The 13413-nt window shown below is 33.8% G+C and overlaps 2 protein-coding genes across 2 annotated transcripts; both read right to left on the bottom strand.

Moving 5' to 3' along the window:
- Window positions 1–3499: 3499 nt before the first annotated feature.
- Window positions 3500–8121, bottom strand: LOC107642693 (transmembrane protein (DUF2215)). Its single transcript, XM_016346133.3, has 10 exons — window positions 7927–8121; window positions 7308–7524; window positions 6874–7031; window positions 6603–6748; window positions 6078–6140; window positions 5897–5989; window positions 4866–5027; window positions 4676–4779; window positions 4253–4428; window positions 3500–4122 (listed from the first exon to the last, which is right to left on the bottom strand). Exons 1-10 carry the CDS (start codon window positions 8030–8032, stop codon window positions 3872–3874), a joined length of 1476 nt encoding a protein of 491 aa, XP_016201619.1. The 5' UTR covers window positions 8033–8121; the 3' UTR covers window positions 3500–3871.
- A 3329-nt stretch (window positions 8122–11450) lies between these two features.
- On the bottom strand, window positions 11451–12978 carry LOC107641659 (uncharacterized). The gene is made up of 3 exons (XM_016345138.3): window positions 12414–12978; window positions 12225–12349; window positions 11451–11753 (listed from the first exon to the last, which is right to left on the bottom strand). Exons 1-3 carry the CDS (start codon window positions 12631–12633, stop codon window positions 11625–11627), a joined length of 474 nt encoding a protein of 157 aa, XP_016200624.1. The 5' UTR covers window positions 12634–12978; the 3' UTR covers window positions 11451–11624.
- Between the last annotated feature and the right edge of the window lie 435 nt (window positions 12979–13413).

The following is a 13413-nucleotide window of genomic DNA, read 5'->3' as shown; positions in this document are numbered from 1 at the left end:
TATCCCTTAGTTTTCCATTGATATTTCCTGTTAGTATTTAATATTTATATTCGATAACCCTAATCTCTGCCATCCAGTCTCAATCTCGACCTCTCCCTCAAAAACAGTCTTAAATTAAGTTACACTAAGGCTTAACGCTATGGCAAAATTGATGTTTTTAACGGGAGCAGTGGCAGTGGTGGGCGCCACCAAAGTGCACCGTTTGTCCGTTTGTTGTATATTTGCGTGATTCTGTGTTGTACTTTTATCTTGTTTTGCTGTGTTGTCTGCATCCTAGTCATGTCATAGGAACCCGTTCTTGAAATCACTACTTGGTAGTTGCTGGGGGTGGTGTCTTACCGTGGTTGGTGAGAAACTACAGAAGCAGGAACACAGTAAAAAAATGTAAACAACTAGAGGAGCCATATGATATTTTTTTGTTTTGGTATTTAGTAAGAATTAAAAAAAAAATGATAAATAGGTCTTTAACTTTTTGGTCTACAAATATTTAAGTTCTGAAAATTTAAAAATACATTTAAGTATCTGGCATTCTTAATATCTAGACAAATCGATCATTTTGTTTACTTAGGTTTCTCAAACCCAACGGAAAAATTAAACATGGCTTCCGTTGTATTGAGCTGGCCGATATACGGATGCACACGTAGAAAAATTTTTAAAATTAGACAAATTAGATCCAATGATCGATATATCCAAATTTTGAGAAGGTTAATGACTTAAATATATTTTCAAATCCTCAGGTATTTAAATGTCCATAAGTCAAAAGGTCAAGATCTTATTTACCCTTTCTCTCAAAGAAAATTTAACGTTTTATTTTCATTTAAGAAATTGAAGACCGAAAAATATACTATTTATTTATATATATTTAAAAATGAGTGTTATTTGAATACTTCAAACAATCTACGAGTAAAAAATTTAGATAAAAAGGTTATTTTTTGAAAACGTATATCACATCAAAATCTAAGAATAATAAAATAACTTTTTTGTAAAGAGGACTCACTCTATTTGAAAAGGATATCACTAGAAGAAGCCAAACTACAATGTATTTAACGAAAAAATGGTTTATCCTTCTTTCATTTCTTTGCCTATTTGAAAAAGGATTCCTCAAAAGAGTCATAGGCTAAGTTTGAGGCATGGTTAGCCACCGGTTCAAGTTAGAGACATGCTTCAACACAATCGTGATATTTGTAGCATTATTGGAGCATAGGATTGGAATCAAACATAGAAATTGATAGGTGGGATCGTCAATGCAATCAGACGTGAATATTGATAGGTGGGAACGTCCACTCAACTTTCCCAAAATTAAGAGAGGACCACAGAAAAAAAAAAAAAAAGAATAGCTCAAGCTAAAGGGCACGACTGGTATATGCTTATATTGATATGAAAGGAGGAACTAAATGCTTAGGTTGTCACGGTCCTTGCAGTAACTAAAGATTCAAATAAGCAACTACCAAACAATCAGTACCACGCTCTAGTGCAATATCTCAATACATCATCGCAGTGCTCTCCGACCGTAGATCCTAAAACTTGACGGAGACATGGCCAATAAACTAAGGCAACTATGTCATGTTCTCCACTATAGTATAGTCTCAGATGATCACATCTAACAACTACAGTTTCAATTCTTGAACTGATGGTCTGGACTGAACTTGAGATTACTTTTCAGTTTTCAGTGTACTCTCTTGTTTTCAAAATAACTCTTTTTTTTTTTTAATTTCAATGATGACATCTACATGCAAATACAAATATGTTTAACCAACTATTTCAAATTATTTAATGGTGAATATTATGGTGTCTAAAAAGTAGTATCTATTTACTAAAAATGGTTAAAAGTTATTATTTAATTTAAAAGATATAAAAATAAATAATTTTTAAAAAATCAAAACTTACTACAAAAAGTAAGTTAAGCAAAATTTAGACAAAAATTTATAAACACCATAAAATTGGCCTTATTTAATAGTTTATAATATCATCATCACACCAAGATGTCACAATTGAAATAGTAATCTTTTTTGATATATTAAAAGAATAAAAGCTTAATGTATTTAGATGTAAAATAGATCTAGATACATTAATTTTTGGGTAAAGTACTAAATTGGTCCCTTGGGTTTGGGCGTAATCTTGTTTTGGTCCTTAAAGTTTAAAGTGTTATATTTGAATCCAAAAAAGTTTCATTTAGCTTCAATGTAGTCCCACCGTGAGGTCAAAGTTAAATAATTAACGAAATGTGCTACATGACAACAATACAATAACAAGGTCGATAATCTAGAGAATAAGTACAAGTTTCAGAGACACAAAATCAACCGTGGATGCATCAATACATTTATTTACCATTCTCCTTAGTTCTATAGAAAATATTTCATTTAAATTGTAAGAAAATGTATTAATGCATCCATAGTTAATTTTGTGCCTCTGGAGCTTGTACGACCTTGTTCTTGTACTACTGTCATGTAAGACATTTCGTTAATTATTTAACTTTGACCTCATGGTAGGACTACATTGAAACTAAATGAAACTTTTTTGTATTCAAATAGGACATTTTAAACATTAAGGATCAAAAGAGAATTATGCCCGAACACAGGGTACCAATTTAGTACTTTACCGTTAATTTTTTAAAGTGTAAATACTATAAAAAATAGTCAAAACTACAATATATCAGCTGGCACCATGTTTAAGATTCAGCAGTGCAATAACGAAAGAAGATAACAGTGTTTTTTTTTTCTTTTAAAAAAAAAATTACGTCAATGGAGATGTGCCCAAATAATGATGAGACTCAAGGCAATATACAACAAATTAGGGGCTAAAATATCCCCCAATAATGCAGTCATCTTATCAGTACTTCAAACAGAAAAAGAAAACTGAACAAAAGCTTAAAATATGGTACAAAATTGCACGTAAGAATCCGAATATTTATGATGTGTTTTCAGAGCAATAGGCAAAGATTTGAAGAAAGGCGAGACGCAATGGAAAAAAAGAGAACAAGATCGAGACGGATGCCGTTGGTAATTGGTAGTGATTTTACGTAATATTTCATCTCGATGTTCTAGTCTTTTTCGGAGTTTTTGCCAAAGCCTTAGTGGAGTTCGAGAACTTGATGTGATAAAGATAGATATTGATCGAATGAGGACCCAGTAAAGCGAACGGCCGCGAGAGAACGAGATATATAGGTAACCTCCTTAGAAGCTTGAAAAGATTGAAAATAAAATATCAAATCAAGATTGAAGATTGAAAACTACCTACCTGGCCATTGGGTTTCTAACTTCTGATTTAAAAAAAAAAAAAGAAGGAAAATTACAGAACCAACAATAGAGCTCAAGAATCGCTACATAATTTTATCAACACGAGACTCCATAGAAAATCACAAGGAAAACAAACTCATAAATTTAGCAGTGCTGTTGTGGTGACGATAGTGCAAATAGTACTTCAACAACAATTAAACTCAGATAACAATCACCATAGTTACAAGACTAAGAAATAAGACTCAAGTGTTAACACAATTGTAGAGACGCAAATGCTTCGTCTATTGAAAATAAATGAATAAAGTGTTTTTTTTTTCCTTCTTTTTTTGGGGTTTCGGGAAGGAAAAGAAAGGGGAGGGGGGGTTAACTCCTAAGATAGTAACAACAGTATAATGAACTGACGGATCATACAAATGAAACTACTAGTGGGCACAAATATCTACAGCCTAGAAAATTAATTGTCATACAAATTTCACACCATTTAAAATCCTCTAATATCTAATCTACAACATTGCCCTTCTGTTTTCGCTTCTGTATAGGTGGAATCAACAATTACATCTGACAATCACGTACCTTAGGTTATGTCACCTACTTCAAGCTACCATGAGTTTGTGAAGAGTCCATGCCGAGGGAGCTCAAGACCAAAACTGCCACGTACGCTGCTCGTCATTTCTGGAGTTGGGTGTTACAGTTATCCTATCTGCATTAGTGGACAGCCATTTACTGAAATCAGGAGATGAAACAAGTTCTTCCAAGGCTTTTTCAGTGGACTCCTTAGTGAACGCATCCCATTCTGCTGCTGAATATTTTCTTCTCTCAGGTGTGTTGTGTATGATGGATGGGAATAAATCCTCTGTTAGCTTCTTGGGTGGTGTTCTAGTGAAAACTGACCAGGAACAAACTTAGTGTGTTAAGCAAAACTTATTCAGTGCTTTCCTTTCTCCCCTAATCATCAGGAGAACTAGATAAGAGGTGACATTTCCAATGCAAAGATAAGTATATTGAGATGAGCAAACCTCGTTCAGAAGATTTACAAGGTGACAGGGTGAAACTTTTTAGTGGAGGTTGAAGAAATGTAGAATCCTCTTTGCTTTGCATATTGTACACATGTCCATCATTTGAATTATCAAAAGGTGATGAATCAGGATCCTGGGATCTCCTCCTGTTCTTTTTAGGTGATTTGAACATACTCCTGCAAAATTATTTCACAATAAGAATATACAGGACAAATAGTTTTCAGAAAACCCCTCATGACTACAAAGTGCCCACAGTTTAATAGCTTGAGCGTCAAAACTAGGAAATTGCAAATCATAAAAAACAATCCACATAATATGATTTACATTAGGTGGTCTCCTATTTATTGATGATATTGAAAAGTAGAACCCCAGTACTGAAAAAGATTACAAAGTAGGATTCAGAGTTCATGAAAGTGGACTAACCTGCGCAAGCGACGAAGGAATCTCGATCTAAGCACTCTCTTCATCACGTTGACCAGTGATCCACATAACAAGGCCAATGCTCCCAACAGAGGATCCATTGAACTCTGCATGCAACATAATCTTATCAAAGCTGTGATCATATGTATGATATGTGAAATAATGGGAAAGTAAGGATAAATGAAAGAAAAACCTGAAGGATCATAACAGCAGCCAAAATGCGAATGGCCCATACAACAAATTGAGCAGTGCTTATGTCCACAGATCCATCTTCAGTCAGGACAAGTTTGCGGACCACCCAGAACCCCAACCAGGCTCCAAGTATCGTGACAAAGGCAAGCGAAAATATTGCCAACTGTAGTTGAAATTTCATGAGTAAAGCATTCAGAGATCCTCGAAGACATACGTAATTTGATACACACATGATACAAAAAGAAAGGCAGATAAACAAAGCAGTCCATAGTACATTCTGTAGTAACCAGAAATGAAATGACAAATGACAATATAATAGATGATTTGTCAAATACACAAAAGCGCACGCACACACATCTTGTGGAAACAATATAGTCTGAGTTCCCAACACTGATCTTAGCATTCTTACGTTTCTCACCCTCCTGCTCCCTACTCCTTCAGGACCTGTGATGTTACATATAGTATTTCCAAATTCCCATTTCTGATCTTTAACATTCTTACATTTCTCACCTACCTACTCCTTTCAGACCTGTGATGTCTTGCAATTTTAACAGCCACCACCTCTCCACCTAGACATAGCAGCTCTCATTTTCACTACACTCAGACCATGTAGTGCACATCCTCATATGGACCTTGAACACAACAAACCTTGTTTTCTTTGTAATGCAGAAATCCAACACGCCAATTCATAGGACACTGCTGGATTAGATCGCAACAGGTTTGAAGATGGATTTTAACCAAATGCCAACTCTCCAACCTAACCAAAGCCTGGGACCAGCTAAGAGAAGTTAAACCTTCTTGTTTCGAATATTAACCGAGAAAGTTGCAGAAACTTAGAAAGCTCATGTGTGTCATTTTTTGACAGGCTGTTGCTTCAAAGAGATATGGCCTTTGATGGCCAATGGTTCAAATTAAATTTACAGAGGAAAGAAGTTAACCATCACAATCATAATTCAGAAAACAAATGAATAGAGTGAAATACTCTAGAAAATACTAAAGCTAATTTTCAGAAAGCTTAGATAACTTACATACAGGATTATACATGTCTTCATCAATTCCTAACTCTGTAAGCATTGCACGAATTAAGCCTGGCACATAGCGGAGGAGGAAGGTCCCAAAACCAATCTGTAAAATGATGGTTGGAATTATAAGATCCACATTCATCAAAGATATTATGTGAAATGGAAGTGAATTGTATTGAGGTTACACTTACAGCAGATGAATATATAAATATACCAAGGGAACTCTTCCGACCAGTTGGAAGCAGTTTCATTCCCTGTCAATTAGAAGAGACAAATTCCATGCTAAGATCAACAAAGTATTAATTAGAGGAAACTGGATTTTAGTGTCAACATCTAGCAACCATGTTATACACAAGTTAGATATATCAGCTTTTATAATCTATGCTCTAGCATCATATTCAACAAAAATTCATTCCAAACTACCCGGACTGATTTAAACTATAAAATAAATTACAGCCCAATGAATTATGTGATACAATTTCAGCCATGAATAGTAACTGTTTTGCATTTTTGCCTTAATGACCAAGACCATCAAAGATATTGCAAGAAAAATTTGGATCAGACAAGATAAGCCTACAAGAGCTGACATTTTCTTGAGAGGAAGAATTGATGAAGTCTTGGTCAATTTCTCAACAAGACTCCTCATCCTAAACATCATATGAGAGTACAGTCAAACTATCTAAAGTTCTAAACATCGAGGAACAGTAACAAGTTACCTGGTAAAGAATCATAAGTATCACAAGAATGACCCCAACTGCCATTGCGCTGCTATAATAAAATGCTAACGATTTGCTTAAGAAGGATGCCAAGCTCATTAGAGTAATACCCAATATTAACAATACAACACGATATGCAAAAAATTCTGCAAGAGAGAGAGAGATAGAGAGAACAGCATTAGAGCCGGTTGACAGTGTTCTTAAGATGGATCAATAGCACAACAAGAAGCTATAACACATCAATTTGACAAACACAACTAAGACCATTAACCTTCTTCGACAGACACCTCAAAATTTTCCAGTGTTGAGCTAGCAGTCCTTATATCTAAGAGCTTGTGGTCAAAAGGAGACATTGATCGAACCCAAGAACCCTTGGTAACTTTTTCCCACTGGCCTTGTGAGCACATTCCTACAGCAAGAGATGCATTCCTGAACAAGATGCACAAAATTGCCCTAATAAATTAGATATACCATTTTACAAATCCTAGTTCAATTTAATAAACGAAAACTATGAGTTACAAAGGGAATAATATTGCATAATCAAATTGAGACTTGAGGTATAAGCCTAGTCCTAGAGAAAATGGTGTTCACCATGTTCACTCACCAAGACAACAAATCACTAGAACCAACCTCATTGATCAAATACATATTCATACCGAGCACAAAAAGATTCTTCAAAAGCAGATAGGCTACACAAATACACACCTATGGAAACAGATCTCTATGTGTGGAATGCGAACATTTGGATCTGCAGGCAACACCTTCACTTTCATGGAGTGCGCGAATTTACTCAGGTTTCTAAACCTTGACAGTCCGCGTATCCTAACTCTTTCGACAACCACACTAACACCAGGCTTAGAACCAGGAGATTTCCCCACAGGAAAGCCACGTGATAGCTGCAGTGTCGAATTCTGGTTAAGACCTGCAAAAAGAATAAGCCAAATTTCAACCTCCATAAAGCACCAGATTTACATATCTGCATGTGATACTGTGATAGATAATTGATAAATCACACTTATCCACTAGAGCCAAGAAACTTATGTATAACTAAGCCAAACATCCCAACAATATGATATTCACTTGAAGAAACAATTTATACAAAGGAATGTCAACATAACTAAGAGCACATCCACCACTACAAATGTTATAATAAGGACATTACTAAAGAAATTTACGGTATCTCTGTCTGCATCATGTAACAAGTAAGCACATAACCATGCTTATAGGTAGATACAACAATAACAGCAAATATAGTAAAACCCTATACTTGAAATTTTGATTAAAAAATTTTAAGAACGATGAGATAGGGATAAAGAATGCGTACATAAAGAATGTTCATCAGCCAATACCAGAACCGCAGAAGCCCAAAGACATAACAGAAGAAGAAGGAAAGCAAAAGGAGCAGCATGTTGAGCACGAGTACCCGCCATCGCTATGGCTGAGCTTGGAAATCCGAAAGAGGAAGAAGAGGCGCGCGTTCAAAATCCGCTAAAAGCTGAGGGTAATTCTGCAAAAACCAAAATTTTTGGGCCTCTACCAAGTGTCTTCAGTCCAATATCCATTTCTGTTGGGGCTGAAACCGGTCTAACACTAACCCAAACTAAAGATGCTGAGTACTACATTGAGAGATTGAGACTAAAACTTAAATATATGAGTTTAATTAAGTTTTAATATTATGTTTGGTAACTGATTTATGTTTTAATATTTTGTTTAATTTAAAATAAATATAAAAATTAAATAAAAATATTTATTAAAATATTTTAGTTATTAAAAAATATTATTAAAATTTCAGTTTTTATCTGTATAAATTTTATTTTTTTGTGTTTTAAGGTATTGAAAAGACTAAAATTTTATATTTTGAGACTAAAATTTTAGTTTCAATCTCTGGTCATTATAGTCTCGATTCCCAATTTAGTCACTCAAAACAAACAATATCTTAGATCCTCTAAAATAAATTAAAAAAAGTCAGTAAAATAATAAAGTGAGAAATTAATCACCATTATTTTTATAAAGTGCATGTCCTACTATCTTAATTTTTTATCAACTTTTTTATTTTAGAGGATAATTTTTTTCAAAAGTAATTTGTATTTTAAAATTATTAATGTATATTCATGTTTAAGAACTATTATTTATTATATTTATTTTAAATTTTAGAAGCAATTTTATTAAATATGATTATTATAACTTATACTTATTGAATATAACTTTTAATTTATATCAAATATAATTGTTACATTTAAAAAAAAAAAAAAACTAAAAACGATATACAAGTTTTAAAGGGAACAATAATACCAAATCCACCCATAGTCTATAACTTTTATTTTAGATCTATAATATGTTGTAACATGTATTAGTGACATGCTTAAAACAATACGTATATTTATCAACTTAAGATCTTGTCCGATTGCAATATTTATTACTCACATGCTTGTTTGGTTTTCTGTTTGGTAAGAAAAAGAAGATCGAAAATCAAATCACTTTCCTTAGCTGGAGGTCATATATATACCCGTCTTTTGAATCAGCAAAAGAAAGGCATGCATGTGTACATCGAAAGAACTAACATAAAACAGAACAAACATAGGTATAGAAAATGTTTCATCAAGCTTTTGATGGGAAAGACAAGAATGTCCTAAAAGCGGGGGATAAAGTGATTGCATCATTGACCCTCGATTCAAGCAAAAACAAATTAAAGCAAAACCATAGGTACGTGCAAAATTGAATTGGAGAATATGGTGCACAACGGAGCAAGCACTACCAGAAAATAAGTGTCGGATTGTGAACATTAGTGGAGGATTTTTAGTTTATTCTGACTCCAAAATCTTGATTGTCTGCTCTGTTGTAGATTCCGGAGTCAATGACAACATTATTTTTCTCCTTGGTGAGTTAATAAGCTATCATTTAAGATTGGAATGCAGACCAATTCATCATTATGATAGTGTAGTAATATCAGTAAAAAATACATCCTGTGATATTAGCTAATACAACAGTCAGCATGTAATTTTTGCTTGGTCAACAAACACCATAATAAATCTTTGAAATAACATAATGCTTTAAAATACTTGCTTAGCTCAAGTGACTTGCTAATTGTTCCCAGAATTAAAGTAACGATATAGTATCCTAAAAGTTTTCTTAAACATTTTTTATACTAAAGGAAAAGAGCTTGTTAGAAGAACAAATTATCAGAAGAAATAGTGGTAATAATTGTGGTATAGTAATAATTGTAATTATCATTTAGTTTCATTCGAAAACTAAATACTCTACAGTCTAGATAACTTATTTGAACGAAAAATCTTTGTATATATTGTGGTGTAGTAATTATTGTAATTACATTTAGTCTAGGTATATTATAATAGACCGTTACATATTCATAGGAGCGGAGCCAGATGGTAGGAAAGGGGGGTAATGACTAATAACCCCCCTAATTTTAATTTTTTATATGTAAATTATATGTAAATTTTAGTTTAATCTCTTTAAAATTTTATTTTAGTCTTATTTTATTGTATAAATATTTTTGGTTTTTTTCTAATATTTTATCTAGCTCCATCCCTGCATACTCAAATATAGCTGTAGGGATGAGAGTAAACTCTTCTAAGACTAAGAGAGGGAAGATTCTGCCATTACTTCTTCGTTACAGCAATAAGAGGAACGTACAAGATAAAAAGGAGAATAATAAAAAAGATATATTCTTGTAATTAACGTGTTGTCACTTAGCACTAATAGTGAAAAGAGCGTGAAATAATGTCAAGGGAGTGATCCGAAGTTTCTAACTGAATTGGTTGTGGACTTGTGGGTGTAGGAGATATTATTAGTACTTTAGTAGTGAGAGAATGAATGAGAGAGGTAGGAACTAAGAAGAGAGAATAGGAAGGTTTAAGAGAGAGACTGCTCTCTAAATCTCAGCCAAACACCTCTATATTATTCTTGTTTTTCTGTAGTTTTTCTTTCTATTTGGTTCTGTGTGTGTGAATTCTTTTTCTACGTACCAGATGTTACATAGACATAGGACTTAATTTAGTGAATGTGAAGTAGTATACTGGTATCTCCTAATTGCATGAATAATAAAGGTCATACTAAACTGAAAAATTCATGAATAATAAAGATAATACTAAACTGAAAAATAAGTTTTGGTGACGAGTGAAAAATTGTTATTTTTAGAATAGAAAAAATTAAACAATAAAAATCTATTATACATGTTCATTTTAAATTTAGTAAAAATCTTCAGTCTTTATAAAATTCTACTCTTAAATAAATTCTTGAATAATAACAGTGATAGAAGAGATATATTTGTCTTTGACGGGACAAAAAAAGGCAAATTTAATTGAAAGAAAAAGAGAAAAATAAAGATGCAGGTTAAACCAAACCAATAGAAAGAATCAAATTTGTCTCTAAAGTAAAGATAGAAACAAAAGCTCTTGGTTAAACCAAACTAATAGAAGTAATTCTTAATTTTTCTAAGCGGCAAAAATTTAAACTTAGACAAATTAATTCTTGATTTTTCTAAAAGATAATATAATTAAAAATTAATTTGTCTAACTTTTTACGAAATAAAAGGATTCTTTATTTTTTATCTTATTAAAGATTAATGTTTTCTTTCTAAAATATGATAGATTATTTACTAATTTTTCTTAATTAAAAACTAATATATATATCCGAAACAAAAACTGTTAAAAGACAAAATTACGCCAACAAAGAAAAGACATAAATACAACGGTGGAGACGTGAAGTTGATAATTAAGAGCCGTTAGATAATTTGACTGATTTGACTAAATTTTCATCAAACGGGCTCTCGACTATCAACTTTACGTGAAGTCGACTGCACCTTAGTTTTCACCAAATACAACGAATAAAGATAAGGATAAGAGGGTTATTAATTATGATGAGCTCATGATTTCATTAGTATAGTTCTTCCAACAGCACACATACTATTACTGGAGAACACGGACAAGATGGAACAAGGAAAAGTGAAAACACAAGATATTTAGGTTTGGTGACTTGGTGCTACACTTGTACTTGCTTTTTTGTTCAAGTTCCAAATTCTGCAATGCTCTGTAAGGCTGGCCTCCATTGTTGACCCCCACCGCCACTTCCTTTCTTCTTCTTCTTGCTGCTGCTGCTGCTTCTCATTCCATGAACCTCTCCCCCCGGTTCCACCTGACACATAGTAACAATGCGTGCTTAAAACTGTGAACTACTACTCCCAGTGTTTTAGTATATATGAAAATTAGTTAGCACAGGCACGCGCCTAATCTATTCCAACTTGAATCACTAACCATCCATAATAGGATAAAAACTAACGTGTAGTTGTCTAAATTGATAGAGTTAAATAATCATCTCATGATTTTTATTGTCAAAACGTGAGGTTTTTGTCCTATAAACTTTTAAACTTTACCGATGCAAACAGATCCAGGGAGAAAAAGGCATCTGATAGCCTCAAAATGGAAACGGACAGAGAAAGGAAGATCCATTTCCTTCTTTCTCCTTTGTCCCTCTGTTTTCCCTCTTGCGGTCAAATAGTGAAATACGTAAAAACCAAAAGCCACACTGCTCGCTATACACTCCCCAATCAATAATCAAACATTGCTTCATGGCAATAGATTGTATGCATGTATGTGCACTATTCACCTTAGCAGTAGAAGGATTGGGATTAGTGAGATCTTTGTGCTTCATTTCAACCCCTAGAGCAGGTCTGTCCTTGAGCAGCTTGCCAAGTTTAACGGATTTCTTGGCAGCAAACTCCTTTAACACATCTGTCATCAAGAAAAGATTAAGCGGAATAATAGTAGTGAGCTATTATAGGTATAAGGTAGGTACCTTGAAAACTGATTAAGCGGTAAAGCTGGCCAATAAGCAACGTATCATTGGGACGAAGAAGCTTGAAGTGGTTGGAAGAGTGAATGACATGCGCAACGTAGTGACCAGGGTTGGAGTCCATCACCTGGCGAGCACTAACAGACCAGTAAATCCTCTCGATCTTGTTCCCTGGATGCTGGATCACCACGGTGGCTGCTTCTGCCGCCTGACAGTTTCCCATCCGATCCTAAATTCTTGTTATGAAACTACCACCACAATGCAAGGCTTATAGCTTATTAGATGTTGCTATAGCCTCACGTTGTAATAACTCATAAGGTTTTGATTTGGATCATACGGAGGATTGAGATGATGACGCAATCTGAGGAGCGTATTTTGACATTGAATTTGGAAGGTGGAGATGGTGACGCAATGTGACGATGGAGAGAAAGAGATGTGGATTTGGCTTTTTGTTGTTTTTCTCTTAAATGAAAGCCAACTATATATGTTCTAAGTTCACTGACGCACGCCAAGTGTATGTGCTTCTACTTCCTCATGTATGAATTCAAGATGTATATGTGTGAGTCACAAACACCACAGTTAGTGGTAACCAATGAATATATACTATTGTTTGTGACTTGTGTGAGTGAATTAATAATAACTAATTTAGTAGTGGAACTAATAAGATGACTGAGATGTTGGTAAATGTAATTGAATCGAGTATTGTTACAGTGTAATGTTCACGTACTCTCAGAGAAAGGACATGGAATCAATGAATGAATGAATAGAAGGGACTAGAGAGAGTGGAAAGTGGAAACCATCTACTTTCAGGATAGATCTGCATAACTACCTGCTTTGCTGGATCTACACGCCTCTCAGAAAATAAAACCCCATGTGACTTGCTTTGAATTGGAAGTTGAAACACTCTAATTTACTCTCATATATTATATATTTTTTTGAATATGAAAAAAGAATTACTAATTACTTTCTTTGGGTGAGGATTCTTAATTACACTAGTAATTCA

This window comes from Arachis ipaensis, chromosome B5 (genome assembly GCF_059453495.1).
Source record: "Arachis ipaensis isolate K30076 ecotype BB chromosome B5, ASM5945349v1, whole genome shotgun sequence".
Lineage (NCBI taxonomy): Eukaryota > Viridiplantae > Streptophyta > Magnoliopsida > Fabales > Fabaceae > Arachis > Arachis ipaensis.
The sequence above is the reverse complement of the archived record's forward strand: the minus strand, read 5'-3'. Positions and strand labels throughout refer to the sequence as shown.